Source organism: Mus caroli, unplaced genomic scaffold (genome assembly GCF_978045245.1).
Source record: "Mus caroli unplaced genomic scaffold, Mus_caroli_1 scaffold_1, whole genome shotgun sequence".
Taxonomy (NCBI): domain Eukaryota; kingdom Metazoa; phylum Chordata; class Mammalia; order Rodentia; family Muridae; genus Mus; species Mus caroli.
This window is the reverse complement of record NW_028227256.1, coordinates 72,508,720-72,533,369: the sequence shown is the minus strand read 5'-3', so window position 1 is coordinate 72,533,369 and position 24,650 is coordinate 72,508,720. Positions and strand designations below refer to the sequence as shown.

The 24,650-nt window shown below is 53.5% G+C and overlaps 1 protein-coding gene and 1 long non-coding RNA gene across 2 annotated transcripts; one reads left to right on the top strand and one right to left on the bottom strand.

The window, feature by feature from the left end:
- Positions 1–538: 538 nt before the first annotated feature.
- Positions 539–24,650, bottom strand: Asic4 (acid sensing ion channel subunit family member 4). Its single transcript, XM_021163174.3, has 10 exons — positions 23,395–24,650; positions 5,155–5,299; positions 4,926–5,053; positions 4,577–4,739; positions 4,071–4,127; positions 1,986–2,139; positions 1,521–1,612; positions 1,363–1,442; positions 1,075–1,179; positions 539–910 (listed from the first exon to the last, which is right to left on the bottom strand). Exons 1-10 carry the CDS (start codon positions 23,974–23,976, stop codon positions 797–799), a joined length of 1,620 nt encoding a protein of 539 aa, XP_021018833.2. The 5' UTR covers positions 23,977–24,650; the 3' UTR covers positions 539–796.
- On the top strand, positions 15,435–19,331 carry LOC115031539 (uncharacterized). Its single transcript, XR_003837195.1, has 5 exons — positions 15,435–15,561; positions 17,495–17,558; positions 17,903–17,999; positions 18,222–18,349; positions 19,007–19,331. It is a non-coding gene; the product is annotated as an uncharacterized LOC115031539 (long non-coding RNA).

Below are 24,650 nucleotides of genomic sequence, written 5' to 3'. Positions count from 1 at the left end.
CAGCAAGTTCATGTGGATGCTCTCCCTCTCCCTCTCTCTGTCCCTCTCCCTCCTCCCCCCTCTCTCTCACACACACAGAAACAGACACAGAATTCTTTGTGCCTCTTTATTCCCAATTTCACCAGCACTTTATAAAACCAATCTCTAGGGAGCAAGGCCTGAGACGGCCCCTCCCCCTCCCCTCCCCCTATGCTCAGCCAAGGTCTGAAAGGTCTTTCCACCCACTCCCCATGAAGGGAACTTGTGGTGGGGCTGGTACAGGGGGAACTGGGAGCTGGGCCAGGCCTGCTGGGCCACCCACTCCCCCTGCCAAGAGGGAGCTGGGCCTGGAAAGAGGGAAAGAGAACCAGCCCAACATGCCTGGGTCCCAAGGACTTGCCTTCTGCCATTAGGGCTGGGACCCTGACTGTCCTGTGTCACCCTCCCCTGCAGCCCCACCCTTCTATGTCTGTGTCCCACCCCCACCCAGTCCCTAACTATATACAAATGTACAGAGGGGCTCTGCCAGGGTTCCACCTCCCCCCCTTCCTCCCTCCCCTCCTCAGGGACCTCTAGTCTGGTCTCCAGCCCTTCCTGGACACCTGCCTGGGAGCAGGGAGTATAGACAAGAAGAACCCTTGTGCAAGGCAGCTGAGCCTGGGTCAGGGAGAGCAGGACCCTAGTCCTAGCCTCTCAGTGAGCACCGCCCCTTCCCTTAGCCCTGGGCTGCCCCAGACCTTCTGTCCCAGGAATAGGAGATGTGTGGGGTCTGCGTAGAGGCCCAGTTTCATGGGTACTTTCCCCACACAGCACCGTCCTAGCAAGCAAAGTCTTCAAAGAGGCTTCCTGGGGGGCCATGAGGGTGGTGATGGTTGGGAAGCAGGCTGCCAGCCCCCCCACCCTCAGCACGGCCCCGGCTTGGACAGGGACTCTGTAAAATGAAAAGGTGACAGATGGGACAATGGTCAAGTTGTGTACTCAAGCCTCAAAAGTACCTTTGCCTTCTCCCCTGGGGTGTCTTAGGAACTTTCAGGAAGTGGCTATGGGGAGAGGGTGATCTTTCAGGTTGCGGGGGTGGGGGGAGAGGCCACCCACCTGTTCCTTCAGCTCCTGCAGCCCCAGAGTGGAGATGCCCCCGGTGGATGTCCGCAGTGGGGTCTTGGGCCGTCGCCACACCCTCTTGAGCCGATCCCAGGAGACCTTGCAGGTCAAGGTTGGGGGGTTGAAGAGGCCTCAGTCACAGGACTTGTTGCCTACCAAGGCACCAGTAGGGCTCCCCATTCCTCAATCCAGCCTCTTCAGATCCAGGCCCTCAGGCACTTCTAGAACCCTGAGTCCACTGCCCACCCAAGGGCCTGCACCACTCTCTCTGCCTTTTCTTACCTCATAGATGTAGTCAAGGATCTCCAGCAAGGTGAGGATGCTAGCCCCAATGAACAGGCCCATCTGTCCCCCAAGGTCCCCTGAGGAGAAAGAGGGAAGGGTCAGTAGGAACAAGCTGGGCTGATCCACACACGCGTGGAGCCAGGGTCAGGGCTTACCCAGCAGGGCTGACAGGCCATAGGCAGCTCGCTGTTCCATGGCTTCAGAAGTTAGGGCTTCGAAAAAGACATCCAGGACCAAGAAGTTCTCCCTGGGAGACATGAAACGACACCTGTGTGGGGCTGCTGGTCTTCTCCAGGCAGCTGGCAAGGCCATCCCCAGTCAAGCTATCCTCATCGAAGACTGTGCTGTGAAGCTGGCAACCTCAGGCTCCCAGAGGGAGCTAGGTCCAGCTGTGTTAGGTTCATGGTTAGGTTAAATGGTGTCATATAAGTGGGTTCTGTGCAATGGCAGGGATACATGGAGCTGTGGCCGCTCAGACTTGGACTGGGAAGGGCTTTTCTGGATGAAACTTGGATTATGAATGGCACTCCGGGCAGGAGACCCAATATACACAAAGAGGTCTGTGCCCCAGGCCTGCCGAAGGGCTCTCTCCACAAAGCTCGTCTGCGGGCATGGCTTACCTTATATAGGTCTCATTGCGGTTGTACTTCCTCGCCAGGTACCTGGCTGAGCCCCTGTTGGGGATCTTGACCATGGAGATCTCTTTGCCGTAACGAGTCAGGTTGCAGGGTGTAGGGCAGAAGCATGGGCCCTCGGAGCCCCCACCAAGGGAGTCTGCAACACAAAGGCACCAGTTGCAGCAGGGAGAATGGCCCACAGGCACAGTGACTAAGGGGACAGGCACAGAGGCTATCCTGAGTTGACATGTCCATTCAGAAGGCCAGATCTGTCACCTTCTAGAGCATGCTGACTGGGGTCCCGCTCAGACCAACTTTAAATGACCCATGACAACTGCATCTACACCTGCACATCTCTCCCTCTGTCCCCAGATCCCTGGGACAAAGAGGTCCCATGGCTCAGAAGGAAGAATTAGTCAACATGGGATCTCAGACACACAAGCAATGAATTAGGGAAAGGATGCTGGGATGACTGGGAGGGAGGATGGGTGAATGGATGGATAGTGGGTGGGCAGAATCCACACACTTGATAGGCTAGGATGTCTCTGCTTGCCCCTTTGGTCCCCCATTTCACTCTCCCCTTGTCTTATACCCCAGGGGCAGATCCCTGTGGTCAGGCAAATCAGAGGGAGTTGGAGGACAGGGATACGTATGTACGTGTGCACTTCTTTCCCAGTTTCTCCAGTTATCAGGCTGCAGATAGGTAGGGGTTGCATTCTTCTGTGACACACGGCTCTCAAACAGCCTCAGGTAAGGGCTCATGTTTGCTCTCCATTCCCCTCCTTTCTCTCTCCTCCCTCCCTCCCTCCCTCCCCTCCTCCTCTTCCTCCTCCTCCTCCTCTTCTTCCTCTCTCTCTCTCTCTCTCTCTCTCTCTCTTTCGTTTCATGATGCCCCTTCATACCTTCAGGCCTGAGAGTGTCACCTGTTCTGTGGACTCTCACCACACCTGTGGCTCTTTTATCTAGCTGATACATCTGTTCCTTTGTTTAATGCTCTTCTGTCACACACTTCACAGGTGCAGATGTTATTGGGGTATAGAGGAGAGCCTGGTGTGCCAGTTGGCTACCTCAGCATCTCAAATGCATCCCCAGTGGCCCATCAAATCTAGATTTCTGCAGTGAGTTCTGGTGCCCTGCTTCAAACTATCCACTCTGCTCACTATCTCACTCGCCTTTTTTACCTTGCCTTAAGTCTGTGTTGGCTTCCAAGTACCTCCCTCTTCCATGCTCTGCTTCCTCCCTTGACCTCTGCCTCCAGCTCTACTGACCTTTGGGTACCCTAGACAAAGCAAGCTTTCTCTAGCCACAAGGTTTCTGGGACATGGGACATGCTATTTCTACTATGTAGAACCAATCACACCTTGACTAATGTGTATGTAGCTTTTCATGTAGAATCTTCCCTACCCTTCCAGACTAGGGCTACATGCCACTCCCCAGGGCCTTATAACACCCATGAGATACCCCTATTCAAGAACTATTGAGCTGTGATAGCATCTGTCCTTAGTAAGTGTTCATGGTCAGGGCTCTTGGACCCTTAATCTCAATACCCAGAACAAGTTGAGTAAATCTAGAGAATCAATCAATCAATCAATCAGTCAATAGTTAAGCATGTGGAGGGATGGGTGGATGGATGGATGGATGGATGGGAGGGCAGGTGGTGGATGAGCTGCAGCTCAGGGAGACCCATGGAAAGATGGAGTTCATTTTACCCATACTGACATCTAGCCATGTATTTTTCCTAGGGCTCAGAGAGAAGTCATTTTACTTTCTCTGAGAAAGAGGCAGGGGTAGGGAAGTTGCGGAGGAGGGAAGAGAGAATGTTGACTGGGAGAACAGAGATGGGCTCCACTCCCAGTCCTGGTTTTCTGTACCATCTCCATGGTCTGCCTTCACTTACCGAGTGTCTGAACCTATAGAAGCCATTAGGACCCACCCCCACCTCCACCTCCCTCTGAGATATGAACAGAGCTCAACTTCAGCAAGACCTCTCCAGGACAGACTGGAAGGAGAAGTGACAGGACGCAGGAGATGAGCACACAGAGGGGTGAAGGAATGATGAGAGGCAGGGAAGGGGAAGGCAGCACACACCCAGTGTGTGGTCGGCACATTCAATGTAGATATTTGGTGGGCAGATGGTCTCGTTGCCTGAAAGGAGAGAAGAACAGTTCTGAGATCTACGGTCCTTTCCCTTCTCCCTCACCACACACCTGTGTAGACATCTACATGTATGCATGTTTACACATATGCATAGCAGATCAATGTACACACACACACACACACACGCATAAAAACAGTAAAAATGCATAATACACATATGTAGGTAATTTTACATCTGCTTACACAATTATGTGCACAGTCTTCAGTTCATGCACACAACCCCAAAACACATACACACGAATATATATTAGCATGCACGCAAGCATGCACATCTATGTGTTCCCAAGTATACAAACCCATGTGTAAGTATCCAGACATACACATGAGCACACGCTCATGCGTGTAGATGCGTGTACATGTGGTACGCATGCATCTCTGCCCCCTGGAAGTTCAGGAGCTCAGAAGAGTGGCACCAAAGACTGGCTGGAGGTGCCCACCTGGCATGTGCACCATCCGGCAGTGGCAGCGCTGAAGCACGGCCTCCTTCTCACAGCGCAGTCGGCAGGCAGACACACTATAGGCTGAGTAGCCCTGAAGCTCAGGCTCCCTGAGCTCGCTTTCCGCCCGGCAGTTGCCCCAAGGCTGGGGCAGATAAGTTAGCTGCAGAGATGGGGCATGACAAGGTCAAGGCCAAGCGTGTCCATCAGGGCCAGTCCTCCAGTGTCAATAGCCCCAGCCAGGGCCATGGGGCTGGCAGACTGAGTATCTGCCAGGCAGATGTGGCCAGCATCCCTTTAAGTAATGAGTTGCCCTGTGCCCAGCCTAGGCCTAGCTGGGGATGCTCACCCGCTGTTCCTGGCAGGACACAAAAGTCTGGAAGCCTGGAGACACGCCGAACCCCAGCTGGTGGATGTAGGGCGGCTCCTCCTGGCTGTGGATCTGCACCCGGATCCCTGCCTCGAATGACGTCTCATCTGCACAGCAGAGATGAGAGGCTTCAGAACCCCCTTCAGGGGCAGAGCCGAGCCCAGGCTCCATCCCTGAGCTGGCCCTTATCCCCTTCCCGCCTGCATACTTGTCTCCCTCCATATGGGTAGGTATTCCTCCTGCTGGATGTCTAGCATGATCTCCAGGCCACTACCCATGCCGCCTGCCCTACTGGGCAGTGAACTCTGAGGATCTGCATTAAAGGTGTAACACTTCCCATAGCGAGTATAGACCTGGAGGGAGAAAGAACACAGCAGACACAGAACTCTTTTAATATTTTTTTTTGGCAGTTTTTTACTGTGTAGTTGAGATTGGATCTGCTCGTCCCCAGGGCCTTGCAGTAACTCAGAAATTCCCCTGCCCAAGATTTTTCTACACTGTGTAGCTACAAGAACTCCCTGGGTAGCTGGCCTTGAATTCCCAATCCTTCTGCTTTAACCACCCAAGGGCTGGGAGTACCAAGACTCACCACCACACCAGGCTCAGAACTCTTGCTATCCTACCAATTCCTGCCCTCCCTCCCCTGAGTAAAGGGTCCTCCTATTGCTACTTAGGGTCTTTTGAGTAAGGATCCCTAAAATTTGCATCTCCCCCACTCCCATAACAATTCTAAAATGGTCTCTACCTCCTCGGGCTCCCTTCATCCATTTCTTTCCTGTTTTCCACACAGCAGTCAAAACACTCAAACCAACCAAGTCCCCTGCCAGATTCTAGTCTCTGTAGTGCACACATCATGCTGTAAAACTCAAGTATACACAATAAAGCTTATTTTATTCTTTGTGCATGCGTGTGTGCTTACATGCGGGGGAGGCCAGAGATTAATGTCCAGTATCTCCCTCAATCATTCTCTCCGTTACTTTTGGAGACAGAACCTTTCACTGAACATGGAGATCATCCATTTGGCTAGGCTGGCTGGCCAGTGAGCTCTAAGGATGCGCTCTTCTCTGCCTCCCTAGCACTGGGATCTCTCTCTCTCTCTCTCTCTCTCTCTCTCTCTCTCTCTCTCTCTCTCTCTCTCTCTCTCCACAGTGCACAGATTTTTACATGGATGTTGGAAAGCAGAATCCTATTTCTTATACAGCAAGTCCTTCATCAACAGAGCCATCCTTCCAGCAAAAGTTATTTTTTTTTATTTATTTATTTTTTTTTTGGTTTTTTGAGACAGGGTTTCTCTGTATAGCCCTGGCTGTCCTGGAACTCACTTTGTAGACCAGGCTGGCCTCGAACTCAGAAATCCTCCTGCCTCTGCCTCCCGAGTGCTGGGATTAAAGGCGTGCGCCACCACGCCCGGCTCAAAAGTTATTTTTAAGCGAAACTAAACAGTGACAGCTTCTCGTTTCCCAGAGAATAAAGTCAGACACTTTCCTTAGCTTTAAAGTCGCCCTTCAGTGTGGCCCTGGCCCTCTTCCTCCCTCCCTTTCCACTCCTGACTCTGTGACTCAAACATCCAATCCTTCTGTTCACCTCTGGCCTTAGCTGTTGCTCCGTCTCTGGAGCAGCAGAGCCAGCTGTCCTGCTTCCCCTGTAAACCTCAGACCTTGCTCCTCCGCTCATCTACCCATTTCACTGTCCATTGCCCACGTCCCCCACTGGAGAGCAAGCTGTACGGGAGCAGGGGGCCTGACGGTTGTCCCATGCATTTGTCCCATCGTGGGGACACCTAAGGAACTCTCATAAACCTTTACTATCCAAAGCCCGGCTCATGTCTCCTCGACCAGCATTTTCCCCAAAAGACACCAGATGGCGCTGGTGTCCCAAAGATGAAGCCACGGGCCCGGACTGGGGATTTTCGTGACTGCCTGGAGACACTGAGCAGCTGGAGTGGGAGAGCTACTGAGAAAGAAAGAGGCAGATTCTAGACGTCGCTCCTCCACCCCTCCCAACTCACCCCACAGGGATGTGGCCCTGGGTCAAACCCATCACAGGCAGCGCCAGCGAGGGGTCCATGGGCTCCAACATTATCCCCACCCCTTTTCTTGGAAACGTGTTCACACTGTAAAAGCTGGGAAAGGAACCTGAAGTGACTTGGAGGGAAAAGATCTCCTTAGACTTGGCTGCAGCGGGAAAGCGAGAGCGCTGAAAGACGAGGCTGAGCAGAGGGTGGGACTGGGACATGGAGTTCTGAAGCAACCTAAGGGGACCACCAGGGACACCTTGAGGGTAAGGTTCTGTCCTCCCTCCTCTGGTGAGTTGGTTACCTGCAGCTTCATCAACCTTTCTTCTACACACACACACACACACACCAACACCCTCCTCCCCAGTACAGCTTTTACTCAAACTGATTTCTGAAACAACAACAAAATACGCATAGCAGGCACCTTGACATTTACAAAACATGAAAACATCCACTGCTACGCCGTGTCATCCACTCGGTGCCTCTGACTTCAGGTGTGTTTGTGACCTTGGTTCCAGAGAAGGAAACTAAGCTCAGAGAGGTGAGGTGACTCTAATGAAGCTGCACAGCTTCAGAGAGGAAGGCTAAGCTCCCCGATACTCCCATCATTCATTGCTAGCATCCTTCCAACCCAAACCTACCCAGCTTCTGCCTCAGGATGGAAAAAGACGGAATGTGCCTCACACTGGAACTTCTTTCCTTGGTTCCTCTTTCCCTTCCGCTCCGTTCCTCAGCCCCATCCTCCCAAGGTCATTTGCTTTTCCCTTCCTCTCCGATCCCTTCACAGCTTCTGGGTTCTAGTCTCATCCCAACCCCATCTCCGCCTGTACCCTCCATCACTGCATGTCCCTGAGAGCCGGAGTGGGCATCACAGACATCTTAGAGCATGTTGGGCCGGGTGCTCAGTCTGATGGAATCATCACAACTGCCCCCAAGGGCAGTATTACTATCCTTATTCCATAGACGAGGAGACAGAAGCTCAGAGAACTGGACCAGTTTGCAGAGGTCTCCAAGATCGGCACTCCTCAAATGCCAATTTGTACCCAGATCCCCTTTGTAAAGTGCTGGCTCTGGTCTACTACATGGAAGTAGATGGACTCCTGGGAATGAAATTCTGCTTTTTTACAAATCTGCTGATCTGTGGACTGTACAGTAAGTAGAAAGCTCTAGATGAACAAGGCATGGTGGCACAAGCCTATAATCCCAGAAGCTCTGGACCTATGCAAGAGGACTAGAATTCATGGCCTGTCTGGGCTGCAAACTGAGTTCAAGGTTAGCTCTAGCCACTTAGTGAACTTGTCTCAGAAAGCAGAGGGTCATGGGTCTAGCTCAGAGGGGGAGGGATTGCCTATGTTGGGGAGGTCCTAGGTTCCATCTCTGGTGCTGAAACTGAGAATAACTAGAGGCCAAACCAGAGTCAAACAAGACAGCTTGGGCCTAGCCACGGGCTCTCAAGACATGACTAGAGAGAGAGGAACCTGAAGTACGCGGAATGCAAGCCTCCTGGATCTCTAGTGGTGTGGGAAAGGCCAGGAAACATGTAAGTGAGTGCCCAACATCCTCCTGTTTCAGGCCGAGAAGATGCTGGAATCCATTCCTGCCAACTCAGCCTGTTTGGAGTGCATGCTTGAGTTGAGAGGCTAAATGAGGCCCAAGCGACGTGAGGGAACCCCGGGTTTGTGTTGCTCACATGACCGTGTCTGCCACGGCCTCCAAAGCTTAGCCTCACTCACAGGTTTTCAACTCCCTGAAGCCTTGAGTCCTACTTCCCGCTTTGCAGAACAAGGGGCAGAGAACAGGAGAAAGGCGTGATCAGACATCCTCATTTTTGTCCCAGGTCAAATCTTTCTTTCTTCCTTTCTTCCTTTCTTCCTTTCTTCCTTCCTTCCTTCCTTCCTTCCTTCCTTCCTTCCTTCCTTCCTTCCTTCCTTCCTTTCTTTCTTTCTTTCTTTCTTTCTTTCTTTCTTTCTTTCTTTCCTCTCTCTCTCTCTCTCTCTCTCTCTCTCTCTCTCTCTCTCCTTTCTTTCTTCTTTCCTTTTAGAATCTCACACATGAGTACGTGTCTCGGGCCCTTTGAGAAGTGCTTTTGATAGATCTTCTCCTTGAACCCTTTCACACAGCTCCATGAGGTGATCACTGTTGCCCCCTGGTACGGATGAAGTGACTGATGCTCAGAAAGGGAAAGCGGCTAAGCGTGCACAGCGGGCGAAGAGCTGCAGAGATTTGGACAGGGTGGATCGCTGTATACAGCATAATCAGGACTTACGAGATACCTGCTGCGGGCTCAGTGGATGAAAGATGGTTGGAGGCTCCTAGCCCTTGGTGGAGCTGCACTGTAGATGTATGTTATGTTTCAGTGTGTGCACACAGACACATGCTATTGGGCAGTGCGAGCCCCCTACAGGGTGGAACTTAGCCCTGACTTGGGGGTTGATTACCTGGCAAATGTGCAGGTGGAGAAGGGGCAATGCATGACATAGACAGTGAGTGAAAGTAGCCCAGGTCCAAAGGACACTCTATGGAGACTGGACAGGCCAGACTGGCAGGACTGGGCCACCCGCACAGCTTGGGTCAGGCCCCACTGCTGAGAAGAGCAGGTCGTTGCCCTGGAGACAGTCCTTGGCCCAGGCAGTGATGGTGGAGCCAGCCACCGGCTCCTAAGTGGTACAATTCTGGTGGCAGCACAGCCCAGAGCTTCTTCCATGGAGACGGCACGACTGTTCAGCCACAAGGTCCCACTGGCTGTCCACTACTCCCTCCCCTGGAAGGATGTGTATACAAGAGTTGGGAGCCTAGAGGCCCAATCATAGAGAACCAAGATGTGTTCTGATGGTGGCAGGGTCATCTCCAGATAACCTCAGCTTCTAAGCTCTGCCCATGGGGCCTTGATCCTATCATAGCCCTAACACTTTCTCTCTATCTTAGCTTCTGATCCCATGCTACCTGCCCTCACTGGAGCATATGACTTTAGAACTTCCTTGAGTTGAAGGTGAACGGTCACCCTAGGACCCTCTGCCAGCTTCCTTTAGCCAGCTCTTGACTGGTCCTTCTCCAACTCTATCTCTCCCTGCAGCGCTGGCCTGAAACACTGCCTGTTTCCTGCTCTAGGTCTGTCTCCTGACTGCTTCTGTAGATCCCTGGGTCTACATTTTCTGGGTGCCCAACCAGTTACGCCTCCAGACTCAGTTTCTCTGCTCCTAGCCCTTGGCTAGCCTGTTTATCAATCCGCATCCCTTTCTCTCCCAAAGCCTAGATGCTGTCTGCTTTCTTTGTCCCTTGTCCCCTATACCTCTATCCTATTTGCTTTCCTCTCTGTCCATCTTCCATGCAAGTATTCAGTTTCTACATCTTGTCTTTCTCCTAGATTTTACTATAGGCCCAAGGTTGCCCCGATGTCCTCCCTGTTCCCTCTCCCTCCCCATCTGCCCGAGACAATGATCAGGAGCTGGGAGAGATCTGTCCAGAGCTTGCTCTCCTGAGCGATGGCTTCTCTCTCAGCCCTCTGAGCTCCATCCATCCACAGCTCCCATTTCCCAAGATAGCTCTCCCTGCCTGGCTGCTGGCTCCCCACCCCCACCCCACCCCACCCCCAGCCCTCCCTAGCTCTTCTTCCTCCCTATAGCCACAGAGCCCACAGGGTTAATAGCCAATTAGTAGGGCCAGGGCTCAGCTATGTGGGAGAAGGCCCTGGGCCTCTGGGAGATAAGAAGCAGCCAGAAGCAGCAAGGACCAGGCAGCTAATCCCACAGCTAATCTGCAGCTTGGGCTTTATCTCCATTGCCTTCTGGGTACCCAGCTTCTGCCAAGACCCCAGTACCTCCCGCCTAGCTATTTCTCTGTGGATGGGAGTCCCTCTCCTTTATCCCTCTGCCCTACTCTGTGAGGTCCACCCCTATACCTCTGTCTTAGGTGCCCCAGAATGGACTCCCCTTCACCCCGCAGTACCCTGGAATCCACTGTGGACCAATAGAAGGCGTTGGATTCATCTTCATCTAGCCATGACTAGCATCTCAGGTGGGAGCGCTCCTAAGCCATGAGTTTACTCAAGGGTGACCCAGGATGCAGAGGAAGAAACTCAGCACTAATTGCTTGGATATCTGTGTTGGTCAGAAGCTTGGGGTCACGCAGACCAACCCCCAACCCCATGCCCCATTATACAATGGCTAAATCAAAAACCTGTGAGATCTCAGCTCCCCATCCAAGAGCACACAAATAATAAGATTCCGCATCACAACCCATCCTGCCTCCCCAGCCAGTGTCAGAATTCTATACTAATTTTGTCCCCTCCCTGGGAGTCAGTAGACACTAAGTCTAGCTGCCTGTAACCTGCATTAGTGATGTTTTTGATGTTTCTGGGCCTCAGTTTTTTCTTCTTCTGTCAAATGGAATCTTCCAGAAAATTTCCACCTGGCTTGCTTCTGGGGGTAGTTGTAAGTGTTGAAGGGGGAAAAAAAAGAGTAACAAGCCCCAAAGCAAGCACCTGTAGTCCCAGATACTTAGGAGTCTAAAGCAGGAGGATTGCTTCAGCCCTGGAACTTAGAGCAACAGAGTGAGCTCCCCTTAAGTCAACAAACATTTGTAAAGTGAAATCATATTCATGACTCCCCAGCATCAGTCTGAGATGCTGGAGTAAAAGCCACAGAACATAGGAGAAGGGACAGAGTTTGGAGCCTGACAAAGCAGTGTTCAAATCCTGCTTCTTCCACCAATCTTAATAAACAGTCTGAGACACTACATCAAGAGCTGGGTGCCTGACAGTCTCTTTAGGCCTTGGTTTGTTTCTCCACAAAAGGCAACAGCAATTCCTCCCCCTCGGGTTAGGACTGCAGATGAGAGATAAACTCCAGAGTGATGTAAGGCCTCCTTGCCACAGCAGGCGGGCACTCAGCAGGGGAGCAGGGGGTGACCTAGGGAAGGGAGCATCCAGCACAGCACAGCACAGCACACACAGCACAGCACAGCACACACAGCACAGCACAGCACAGCACAGCACAGCACAGCACAGCACACACAGCACAGCACGCACAGCACAGCACAGCACAGCACAGCACAGCACAGCACAGCACAGCACAGCAAACACAGCACAGCACAGCACAGCACAGCACAGTATAGCACAACACAGCACAGCACAGCACAGCACAGCACACACAGCACAGCACAGCACACACAGCACAGCACAGCACAGCACAGCACAGTACAGCACAGTACAGCACAGCACACACAGCACAGCACAGCACACACAGCACACACAGCACAGCACAGCACAGCAAACACAGCACAGCACAGCACAGCACAGCACAGTATAGCACAACACAGCACAGCACAGCACAGCACAGCACAGCACACACAGCACAGCACAGCACAGCACACACAGCACAGCACACACAGCACAGCACAGCACAGCACACACAGTACAGCACAGCACAGCACAGCACAGCACAGCACAGCACAGCACACACAGCACAGCACAGCACAGCACAGCACAGCACAGCACAGCAAACACAGCACAGCACAGCACAGCACAGCACAGTATAGCACAACACAGCACAGCACAGCACAGCACAGTACAGCACAGCACAGCACAGCACAGCACACACAGCACAGTACACACAGTACAGCACAGCACAGCACAGCACACACAGCACACACAGCACAGCACAGCACAGCACACACAGCACAGCACAGTATAGCACAGTACAGCACAGCACACACAGCACAGCACAGCACAGCACAGCACAGCACAGCACAGCACACACAGCACAGCACAGCACACACAGTACAGCACAGCACAGCACAGCACAGCACAGCACAGCACAGCACAGCACACACAGCACAGCACAGCACAGCACAGCACAGCACACACAGTACAGCACAGCACAGCACAGCACAGCACAGCACAGCACACACAGTACAGCACAGCACAGCACAACACAGCACAGCACACACAGCACAGCACACACAGTACAGCACAGCACAGCACAGCACAGGACAGCACAGCACACACAGCACAGCACACACAGCACACACAGCACAGCACAGCACACACAGCACAGCACAGCACAACACAGCACAGCACAGCACAGCACAGTACAGCACAGCACACACAGTACAGCACAACACAGCACAGCACACACAGCACAGCACACACAGTACAGCACAGCACAGCACAGCACAGCAAACACAGCACAGCACAGCACAGCACAGCACAGTATAGCACAACACAGCACAGCACAGCACAGCACAGTACAGCACAGTACAGCACAGCACACACAGCACAGCACACACAGCACAGTACACACAGTACAGCACAGCACAGCACAGCACACACAGCACACACAGCACAGCACAGCACAGCACACACAGCACAGCACAGTATAGCACAGTACAGCACAGCACACACAGCACAGCACAGCACAGCACAGCACACACAGCACAGCACAGCACAGCACACACAGTACAGCACAGCACAGCACAGCACAGCACAGCACAGCACACACAGCACAGCACAGCACAGCACAGCACAGCACACACAGTACAGCACAGCACAGCACAGCACAGCACAGCACAGCACAGCACACACAGCACAGCACAGCACAGCACAACACAGCACAGCACACACAGCACAGCACACACAGTACAGCACAGCACAGCACAGCACAGGACAGCACAGCACACACAGCACAGCACACACAGCACACACAGCACAGCACAGCACACACAGCACAGCACAGCACAACACAGCACAGCACAGCACAGCACAGCACAGTACAGCACAGCACACACAGTACAGCACAACACAGCACAGCACACACAGCACAGCACACACAGTACAGCACAGCACAGCACAGCACACACAGCACAGCACAGCACAGCACAGCACAGCACAGGACAGCACAGCACAGCACAGCACAGTACAGCACAGCACAGCACACACAGCACAGCACAGTACAGCACAGCACAGCACAGCACACACAGCACAGCACACACAGCACAGCACAGCACAGCACAGCACAGCACAGCACAGCACACACAGCACAGCACAGCACAGCACACACAGTACAGCACAGCACAACACAGCACAGCACACACAGCACAGCACACACAGTACAGCACAGCACAGCACAGCACACACAGCACAGCACACACAGTACAGCACAGCACAGCACAGCACACACAGCACAGCACAGCACAGCACAGCACAGCACAGCACAGCACAGCACAGCACACACAGCACAGCACAGCACAGCACAGCACAGTATAGCACAGCACAGTATACACAGCACAGCACAGCACAGCACACACAGCACAGCACAGCACGTCCATTTTCACATGGTATCCTGCCTCTTAGTAAAGATATCTGCCCTTGGCGGGTGATCAGCACGGAGCTCTTTCAGAGCACAGCTCACAGGCTCTGAGATGTGGCTCTCCCAGCAGATGGAAAGCTCAGCCTGGCTTACCTCCAGGACTTGTTTTTATCGAGGTCTGTGGGATTCAGACCTCTTTGATCCTCCATTTTTCATCTGTGAAATGGGAATAGAATCAGGTACCCTTAGAAGTTGTCATGAGAAAGGAGATAATTACATAACACTTTAGCAACAGCAATAGCAATTTTCTGAATGTTTGCTCTGAATCAAGCAGGAATGTGAGTACTTTACATAGATGAACTCTTTAATGCTGGAGGAAGAAATGATAGAAGCTATTCTTTTTTTTTAAGATTTATTTATCTATTTATTTATTTTATGTATATGAGCACAGTGTAGCTGTACAGATGGTTGTGAGCCTTCATGTGGTTGTTGGGAATTGAATTTTAGGACCTCTGCTCACTCTGGTCGGCCTTGCTCGCTCTGTCCCTGCTCCCTCCCGCCCAAAGATTTATTTATTATTATATGTAAGTACACTGTAGCTGTCTTCAGATACATCAGAGGAGGGCGTTGTATCTCATTATGGGTAGTTGTGAGCCACCATGTGGTTGCTGGGATTTGAACTCAGGACCTTCAGAAGAGCAGCTAGTGCTCTTACCTGCTGAGCCATCTCGCCAGCCCCAGATAGAAGCTATTCTTATTGTCCCCATTTCACAGATGAGATAGTGGAGGCGCAGAGAGGGTAAGACACTGCCAAGGTCACAGGCTGTAGCAGAGCAGAGAATGGTGGGTGTTGGGATAGCCCATGTGCCAAGCAGTATTCCTTACGCCTTTACAATGTTTCAGGCACTGTGTCTGACACAGGGGATACATCCCAGAACAAAACAGTCTTCCTCAAGGAGTTTGCTGTGGGATGTGGAGGCATGAGTTCATTTAAAACCCTGAGCACCTACACCATGTGCCAGGCATACTCAAAGTGCCAGGTCTACAAGAGGGAACAGAACACAAACGTAACAATCACACAAATAGATACTACTGGCTGTGCTCCATGCTGTGCTGGAGAGCCCAGCCAAGGCAGCTGCTGCGGCTGCAACAGGAGTTTGCTTCCGGTTGGAGGGAGAGGGATTGCCTCTTTTGAGTAAGCTGGCTGGCCCACTCCCCAGGAAGAACATCAGATGGACCACATGTTCTTAGCGCCCAGTGCCACCCACGTACTTTTCAAGGAGCCTTCTTCCTCAAGGTGGGTCTGGAAATGGCGGTAGTGTTGGTTCAAACGTAAGCACGAGAGCCCTGGTGGATGCGAAGGAGGAGCTGGCTAAGGTCCAGTAGCCAAAGCATGTGAGAAATTGTGGAAGTAGAAGTATGGAATTGGGAGCTCGGAGTTGTTTTCCAAGTAGAAGAGGGAGGGACTCCGGGACCCAGGTAAACAGTTACACCTGTTCCCGGGCAGCCATTGCCTAAGCTTAAGCGTTAGACCCCAGAAAGAATTTTGCAGGCGATAAATGTTTTTAATCAGTAACTAAGTCTTTCCCTGGCATCCCCATCGCCTGATGCAAACAAAGCTGTTGAAGAGTTTAGCACTCACAGTTGGTGGGCGGGAGTTTTCAATTCCAACAAGACTTGGGGAGACATGGAGTAGGAGAGAGAGAGAGAGAGAGAGAGAGAGAGAGAGAGAGAGAGAGAGTAGGGTGTCCATCCGTCCGTCTAGTGGACGGGTGGGTGGGGCTCCTATCAGGAGCCCACTGCACTAGGCTCACTTTGGCAGCACAGGCCTAACTGCCCGCCCCGTACTGCGAGGCCGCACCCACCAGCAATGCTTCCCGCTGGCTCCCTCGCCTGCGGGGCAGGCATCCATCACCGAGCAGCGCCCTCCCTCTGTCTCCTCCCGGCTCCTCGGCTCTCCTCCCTGGGTTCGCCTCATTTGCATTCCCTCGGCTCCCGGCTCCTCGGCAAAGTGACCTCCGTGCACACAGCAGCGCCAGAGGCTTCCACCGCGGAGGGAGACACCGTCGCCCGCCGCCCGCTGAGGCCGGGGAGGAGATTAGAGGGGCGGGAGCAGGGACAGCGCTGACCGGTGTACACTGAGCTCTGTCTGGACCAGAGTTGGGTGTGGCCAGTGAGCCTAGGAACTACCAAAAGGCCTGGTGCTGAGGCAGCACTGAAGGACTTGAGTCAGATTTGAACCCGTGACCTTAGTCTCTAGCCCTGCTGAAGTGAAATGTGGAAGTCACTCACCCCGAGGTCTAGGGAGCTCTGCCCTAGAAATGAAACCTCCTTTTGAAACCAGCGGCCCCTTAACATCCCAACCTCCACTCGCATCCCCGCTAAGGAGAAGCCTACTCCACTGTGCCCAGGAGTCTCCAGCCCTCCCCAGGGTCTGTCCAGTCCCTTGTCCCCACTCCCCTGGCCAGCCAAGCTGCCTCCCCCGCCCCCCGCTTGGTATTTACACCTTTCACACATTTGTAAGCTATTATCCTGTCCACGCTTAGTCACCGCTGAGCCAAGCGCCACGGATTTAGCTCCTTTAATCTTTCCTCCTAAATCAATCCTCCATTTCCCCTTAATCATCCCGTGGCTCCTCTCTGAACTCTCGCTGCTGCCTCGCCTGCCTGCCGCAGCCTATGCCTAGCTCTCTGGAACTGCTCCCCCCACCCCCAGCCCCAAGCGGTGTCCCAAGGGCACCGTGAACATTTAGGGGATGGACTGGATATTCTGTCCTGCTACCGCCCCCCCTTCAGTCCCCCCCCCCCCTCGGGAGCCAAGGGAAGACACTCAAGGCATCCCTGCCATTTCTGGAAGACACACAGCATTAGAACTTTGCTGTTCTCAGTCTGAGGCTCTCAGTTTTCCTGCCTCCTCCCACTGCACAGGGGGGTGGGATAGGGTGCTCTGTCACGGCCCACCAAACATAAAAATAATGACAACAAAATGCATAACAAGTCTGCTAGATGAGGGCTTTTCCCCACTGCCCATGAAGCTGGCTATCCCACCTCCTTGACCTAGCTGCTCCTGTGGATACAGGAGATCCAGGAAGTGTGTGTGTGTGTGTGTGTGTGTGTGTGTGTGTGTGTGTGTGTGTGTGAGAGAGAGTGTGTGTGTGTGTGTGTGTGTATGGGGGAAGTTGCTGTCCTTTCTCCTCCTTAGCCTCCGTCCCCACTTCTCTCCCTGTCCAGGGTTGGATCCAGTAGCCTAGAGGCTGGACTTTCTTTGAGATCTCTAGGATCCTTTTGCCTCCAGGTTTGATCCTTTCTACCCCTCAATCCTGACCTGGATCTCGTAACCCTACTCTCCACCACAAGAGGGGGCAGGTTCCTCCTGGAAGCCCAAGGGCAGGGATGGGGATTCGTGAAGGAGGCCGGGAGAGGTACCGTATGGGGGCCATTTCTTCAGATGCTAATCAGCATCTTCCAGCAGTGCGAGAAGCTGGGCTGATAATGAGCCCAGCTCGGGGCTGATTCCTGATTAATGAAGAGGCTACAGGGCTTCTTGAGTGGGGCCGGGTGGGGCATGTCTCTCACGACCCTCCCCACTGCCCTTGAAGACCAGCCCTCTGTGGCAATTTTCCCTGTTCTTCCTTTCAGGCAAACTACCTTAATCCAATCCACCATCTTCACTGCTAATGCAGCCGACCGAGAGCGCCCCCTCTAGGAGGACTCGAGGAACAGCAGCCAGTACAAAGTAAGGTGTGCTTTACCCACCTGGGTTCTGCAGTGTAAGCTGCAGGCAGTCTACAGGATGGTTAAGCTCTGGGAACCTTTTTTATTGAAACAAACTAGATTTGGAGCTTCTTTTGACACCTTGGAAGACTACCGACATCCTCACGTGGGCAACAATTGGTTAGAGCTGAGGTGGAGACCTGACCCTTTGCTATAGATGATCTCATTAACTTTTCCCTCCTAGGCAGGAGCAGCCTTCATCCAGATGTTCACTAAATGTGCTCAAGGGTCACACCTCCAGACACAATGGGACTGTAGGGTCAGAGGACTGCCTGGGGGATTCAGGCAGAGTTAATAAAGTTGATCTGGAAGGTAAGAGGCCTGAACAAACATTAGAAGAAATGCCCCCCACCCCCCTCACCCCCTGCTTCTAGAGTCAAGGGTTATAGGAAAGGTCTGGAGTTGGGAGGTATGCATGGATGGAGTAGCCCCTTTGATTGACAGTGGCAGTGGGTTAGAGATTGAGCCTGCTAATATTGGCTGAACTACAGCGCTAGGCAAGACCAGGGACCAAGGAGGAGACAAATGGAAAGAGGAGATTGCTGAAAAGCCCCAAACTGGGCACCAGGGCAACCAGAGTAGCTCAGGGCTTATATCAAGTCCTCATTGCCTCAGAGCTGTCCTGGGTATCGGATAGGGAGGGCTGTGAAGGGAGGGGGAGGGCAGGGGGGGACTGCCCAGCTGGAAGAGGCCTTGTCTAATTGTGCCTGATTAGTAGAGAGGAAGAGAACAGGGCTAGTGATTAATAGTCACGGCAGTCACCAGCGTGCGGGGAAGGAGGATTGGGAGGGGGAGGGAAGCCTGGGAGCCAAGGGGGAATGGAGAGAGTAAGGTGCCCATGGAGCCTTGGCCTCCTGCCCTTCTAGGGGCTGTCTGTACCCTCAATCTTGGGGGGGGCTGCAACGAGGAGCTGGGACCTTCCCCCACCTCCTAAGGGAATCCCTCCTCCTTTCTGCTTCAATTTTCCAGGCAGGGGCATGGAAGAGAAGAGAGCAAGGTCATGCCTGCCTCTGGGAAAAGTAGTATCTGTGTGATTCACACGATGCTTTTGGACACCCCAAAGCCTCCAACCATTCCCAGCTTAACCTGGGACCTCGGCTTGACTTTGTCAGACCCTACAAAACACCATCGTTTAGTCCTCTCTGTAATTCTAGCCCTGACTCAGCCAGGCAATCTGAACCTTAGTCACTAGTATGGTGTCCAAGATAACATGCACTGGTTGCACATGCCAAATCACATTTTAAATGCTCAACAGCCATGTGTGGCTAGTGACTACCATGTTGGAAAATACAGATGAAGGATGTCTCCATCTTGGCAAAAGGTTTGTCATCTAGCACTGATATATATATATATATATATATATATTGTGTGTGTGTGTGTGTATTGTGTTGTGTGTGTGTGTGCTTGCTTGGGAAGGCAGTAACCACACAATGGACAGCAAAGGTCTAAGGGACGACCGGAGGATAGAGAGCAGCATTGCTCCAGAGCAGGGATCAGAAGCCATCAGATGATACTGAGGACAGTGAGATAAAAGATGGCCCAGAGCTGCTGCGGTGGCATTTCTGACAACTGGCACTTGCAGAGTGCACATTGTGTGCCTGCCAGGCAGTGTACTAAACTCTTCTCAGGCATCTTATCCTCAAAGCCACCCCAGAGACAATGTAATACACAAATGGATGTTCATAAAAGCATTTTGGTTTCCTCGAGGCCACACGACAGAATAGAACTGAGGTACAAGTCCACACAGTCAGACAGCTCGGTCAGACAGCTCCAGAACTCATGCCTACTGTCCTGTCCCCCGAGGAGAGGAGATGCTTGGCTTTTAGAGCTGCCTACCACCTTTGCATTTGTACCGAGCAAGCGAGCAAGGCTGGAGGCTAGGGAGAGAGCTAGGAGAGAGCTACTGCCTCCTACCAAGCTGACTGAGAGTGAGCCATGATGGAGGGAGGAAGAGAGCCAGCGCTTGAAACATAGTTGGGAGATAGTGGGAACAAAGAGGAAGGAAGAGCCCCCTACAGTGTCAGGGTGAAGGGAGTGATGGGGAAAGTATGAGGTGCGAGTGGGAGAGGGCTCCTGTGAACTGACTGGAGGAGAGAAGGGAAGAGAAGAGCTGGGGGTCTGAGGGAGGACAGTGGGGGTGGGAAAGGCCATAGTAGGCTCCTTCAGAACCCCTGACTCTCTTTCTCTCCTCTCCAAACCTCACTCTGTCTGCTTCATCCTTTAACCCTCCCTAGCCCTCTTTTAGCCCAGAGTGGCCTCTCTCTCTGAACTCAGGCTCTAACCATCTACGAACCTCATCTGGCAATTAATCCTGGCACCTTATGACATCGCTTGCATGGCTGATTAACTCTTGCATGGTTGCTTAAGCTTTTGAGGATCCCTGTCCCTCTTCTACCACGAGACTGAAGGCATCTTGAGGACAGGGCTTGAGGACTAGGGCTTCCCTTCTCTGCTGTCCCCCACAGGTCCTAGCAAAGAGCCTAGCGTGTATCGGTCCACAGACCAGCCTTTTGAGTTCCTGGCTAGGAATAAATGAAAGGATATTGGGGAGTGTGGTGTGGTGTGTGTGTGTGTGTGTGTGTGTGTGTGAGAGAGAGAGAGAGAGAGAGAGAGAGAGAGAGAGATCTCAGTGGCACCAGAAGCAAGAGTGGCTGCTTAGGGGACTGGGGGAGGGCACATTACCCAGAGTAAAAATAGGCTGGAAAATGTGACATTTATTAACTTGGATTCCAGAGGAAAGGTCACAGCAGAGTGGGGAGTGGGAAGGAGGAAACAGGGAAGGCAACAGAAAACACAGAACAGTCCCTTACTGAAGCTTGTCTGTCACCATCACTGGCCATTTCCCTGTCGCCCACTCCCTGGCAGGTGCTACCTCAACCAGCTCACATCTTCATCACCTCACCAAACCCCTTCAAATCCCCATCGTGCACCCCAACATCCTCACCTCAGAGCTGAGTTACGGGGACTTCATGTCCTCACCAGAGGCCTCCAGTCTCACCCGGGCAACACATTCAATCTTCTCCAATACCATGGCTCTCAGTCCAGTTCCTAACTGTCCCAGACTCAACTGAGTACTCTAGGTCCAGGAAGAATTTATATGCAGCAGGTGGGGGGCAGGGTGTGAGCAGGAGGTTATGGGTCCAGGTTAGGGTAGGCATGGAGGTGTAGGAACCTCAAAGGGGAATTCTGTCCCCCAGGGCTTGCTTTGTCCCTCTTGCAGTGATGTCCCTGGAACAGCCCCACAGCACAGCCCCACCAGCTTTCCCTCTATCTCTGTGTCTCTGTCTCTGTCTCTGTCTCTGTCTCTCTCTCTCTCTCTCCCTCTCTCCCAGGATACCAAAGGACCTAGGGAAAGCTATCCTTGCCCTTCCTCTTCCCCATTCATCCCCAGGATTCCAAGAACTTTGGTCAAGCTTTGATCAAGGGAATCCCTGCCCCTGTATTCTCTGGACACCCCTTATCCTAAGAGAAACCCTTTGTCACCTTCCCTTCACTTTCTAAGTGCCCTCCATCTCTCCTCCATTGATTTGTGTCATCGGTGCCCTTCCCCTTTCCTGCCCACCCCAACTGGAGCTAAGACACAAACTCAGGGACACAAAGACCCCATTGATTTCTGCCCCAGCAGCACCTGCTGAGACTGAATTCCTCCCCACCCCCATCACAGAGGGGTGAGGCCACGAGGCAAGAGTCCCATGGATTCCCAAGGGCCACACTCACTTCACACAACACACCCCTCTTAGCTCTGGTCTTGGAGAGCAGTGTTCTATTTTCCTAGAAGTCAGAGCGTGTAGCTAGCTAGACAACAGACTGCTATTCCCCAATTCCACTCCTGGTACAATCTTCCTTCCCTCCTGCCCCTCTCTTTATGTTAATTCCTCCCACCGAATCCACCCACACAAGCCAAAGCAAGAGGCCCTAGACACTGTGGATGTGGTGGGGCCGGGAACCTGGCTGATACATGTTCCCTGGTAACACTGAGGCAGGGAGAGGAAGAGCTTATGGGTGAGGAGCTTAGCTCTCAGGAAGGAACGTACCCATTGCTGCTGGTGGCTGAGTGTGAGCGGGCACCTCCATGCCACTATACATCTGCTCATGTACCAGCCAATAGCCACAAGGATGAGAACACACACACATAGGCATCAACTGGGGACTGGGGACAAACTCAAGCACACTGTGAATCATAGCTTGTGAGTGTGTGTGATAAACCTGACAGCATCCAAGACACATCCCCCACACTCATACACCTGATGGCGGGAAGTGTGCAAGGAGAGCAGGCAGGGCTGGCACTTCACTCCTGCTGAGGGCACATGTGTTTGTGTTCACATACACGGGGATGATGGTGCCAGTGGTCTCTGCCTGGAGAACGGTGGGCAGAAGTTGGGGTAGGTTGGTGTCAGGAGCTAGGATGACATCTCCAGCGTGACCCCCATCCTTGGCAGCTATGAACCTGGGTACAGGCATGGAATGAATAGCTCTCTGGGTGTGTGGGTGTGCAGGTGTGCATGAATGTAGTGACAGGGACACTAGGTGTGCATGGCAGGGAGTGTGCGAGGAAACCATGTCCCTGAGTGTGTGTATCCGTGTGCCAGCTCCGAGGATGAGTTATGTACAGAGAGGGAATGAGTGATTCCCAGTGTGAGAGCCAGAGCCAGAGCCAGATCCAGGCAAGGGAGCAGCAGGAACAGGGACCAGAGGGGGTGGGGGCACTGGCAAGCAGGACCGACCAGGGGGAGCATGAAAGAGGGGTGTGTGAGAACAGCTGTGAAGGGCTGAGTGTGTGTGTGTGTGTGTGTGTGTGTGAAAGACACAGAGACGAAAGAGACTGGCATCCAAGATACACGAAGACCATCTCCATCCAGCTGGCTGGCCGGGCCAGCTCCCCAGAAGGCAGCCCTTCCTTCCCCCACCCCCAGTCCTTCCTTAGATAGGGACACCTCTCCCCTCTAGCAACCCTCTCCCTGTCACTTTGATTTGGTGGGAAGAAGAATCCAGTAGCCCCCGAAGAAAAGGAGAACAAGAACAAAGTGGGGCTCAGTCTGTCTGGTCCTGGGAGGAAGACCAGCTTCAGGGCCCTGGGTCCATCCCGAGGAATAGCCCTGGCCTCTGAACCTTGAACACTGCAGCAGCAGAAGAAGAGGAGGAGAAGGAGCTGTGCCACCGGGGTAAGCCCTTCTGAGCATCCACTGCTCCTGGACTGAGGAGCCAGAGGGAAACACCAGCTGAGGGAGACACGAGGCCCGCCTCTGGTGGCAGAAGGAAGGGAAGCCCTGTTGAGGATACCCTCACGTACCACCCTCCACCCTCCACATTAGCTTCTGGCCACCCCAGGTTCAGGTGGCCCAGCTGGTAGAACTCACCACAGAGAAGTTGCTGGCGGAGCAGTGGTGCCCACTGAAGTTGCAGCTCTTGAGCATGTCAGCAAGCTGGTGGCCAGTGCGATTGAGGATGTCTACCATGTCAGGCTCTGGATAGCGAAGGCCAGCTGCACGGTGCCCGTCCCGGTCTTTGGGGGGCAGCCCTGTCAGATTGGCCAGGTGGAAGATATCAGCATCGCTGAGTGCCGAGTGCCGGAAGCGGTTGATGTTGCAGAGGGTGACAGCCGGAAAACCCGCCACTGGGGCTGGGGCAGCAGGGTCCATGGCTACCAGGTGAGGCCGGGTCAGGTAGCCCCTGGCCAGGCTGGCTGCCTGGTACAGGAAGGCAGCCAGTGAGGTGAGTAAGGCCAGTGCCCACAGGGTTCTGCGCAGTCCATGGGGGCCAGGGCCACAGGCCCGGCCCAGTCCATGCAGAGTGCTGGTGCTGGCAAAGGTGGCCAGGTCCCGAGGGGCTGCTGGCCCCTGAGCAGCCCCCAGGAGGCTCTGCTCATCCCCTGCCTCCTTCTCCTTGGGTTTTGCATCCTCCTCAGCAAATTTGATTTTGCACACAATCTCGATCGGCATCTGTCCCCGGCTACTGGGACTGGCCAGAGCCTCACTGCTACTGTCCCTCCCTGGACAGCAGCCCTGGTGCCCTCCGGAGTGGTGGTGGCGGCAGCGGCTGCTCTTCTAAACTCAGGGCAACCAGGAGGAGGACGGGGACAGGGTGGGGGCCCGAGGTGGGGGCGTCACTCCCACTCCCAGCAGCTCCGCAGCCCCGGCGCTGCCTCTGCCGCTGCTGCCTCTGCTGCCGCTTGTCTCTCTCCTCGATCGTCTCCTTGTGGCTTCCCTTATCAGCACCCGCACAGCTGTCAGCCCCTGCGTGTGTCCCTGCGAGCAAGCGAGTGAGCGAGGGAGCAAGCGCTGCTCCGCCACGCCGCGCAGCCCCAGCCGCTCCGCTCAGCATGTGCTCTGGAGCCCACCCCGTGCTTAATAATTCAGGACATGTCAACAGCGTTTCACCGTCGGGCACTGGCACAGGAGGCAGGAGCCAGGCCAGGGAGGGAAAAGCCCCACCCTACCCCAGCCCAGGATGGAGATTCCAGGATCAGGGTTGCTTCTGAAACTCTCTCGCTGTACCTTAGTCAAGCGTGGGGGCCACGGATAGCCTAGTCTCGGGCCAAACAGGGAATGGTGCTATGCTGAGTTCTCAGCCCATTCCTTGCCACTTCTTCTGGACCACACCCCGCGAAGGGTCA

Excerpts from the sequence above, each read along its gene's own strand:
- Asic4 (XM_021163174.3), bottom strand. The coding sequence starts at position 23,976 with ATGCCGATCGAGATTGTGTGCAAAATCAAATTTGCTGAGGAGGATGCA. Across the intron at positions 4,128-4,576 it reads CCGGATGGTGCACATGCCAG|GCAACGAGACCATCTGCCCA; the intron begins GTGGGCACCTCC and ends CTCTCCTTTCAG. Across the intron at positions 911-1,074 it reads TGCAGGAGCTGAAGGAACAG|AGTCCCTGTCCAAGCCGGGG; the intron begins GTGGGTGGCCTC and ends TTCATTTTACAG.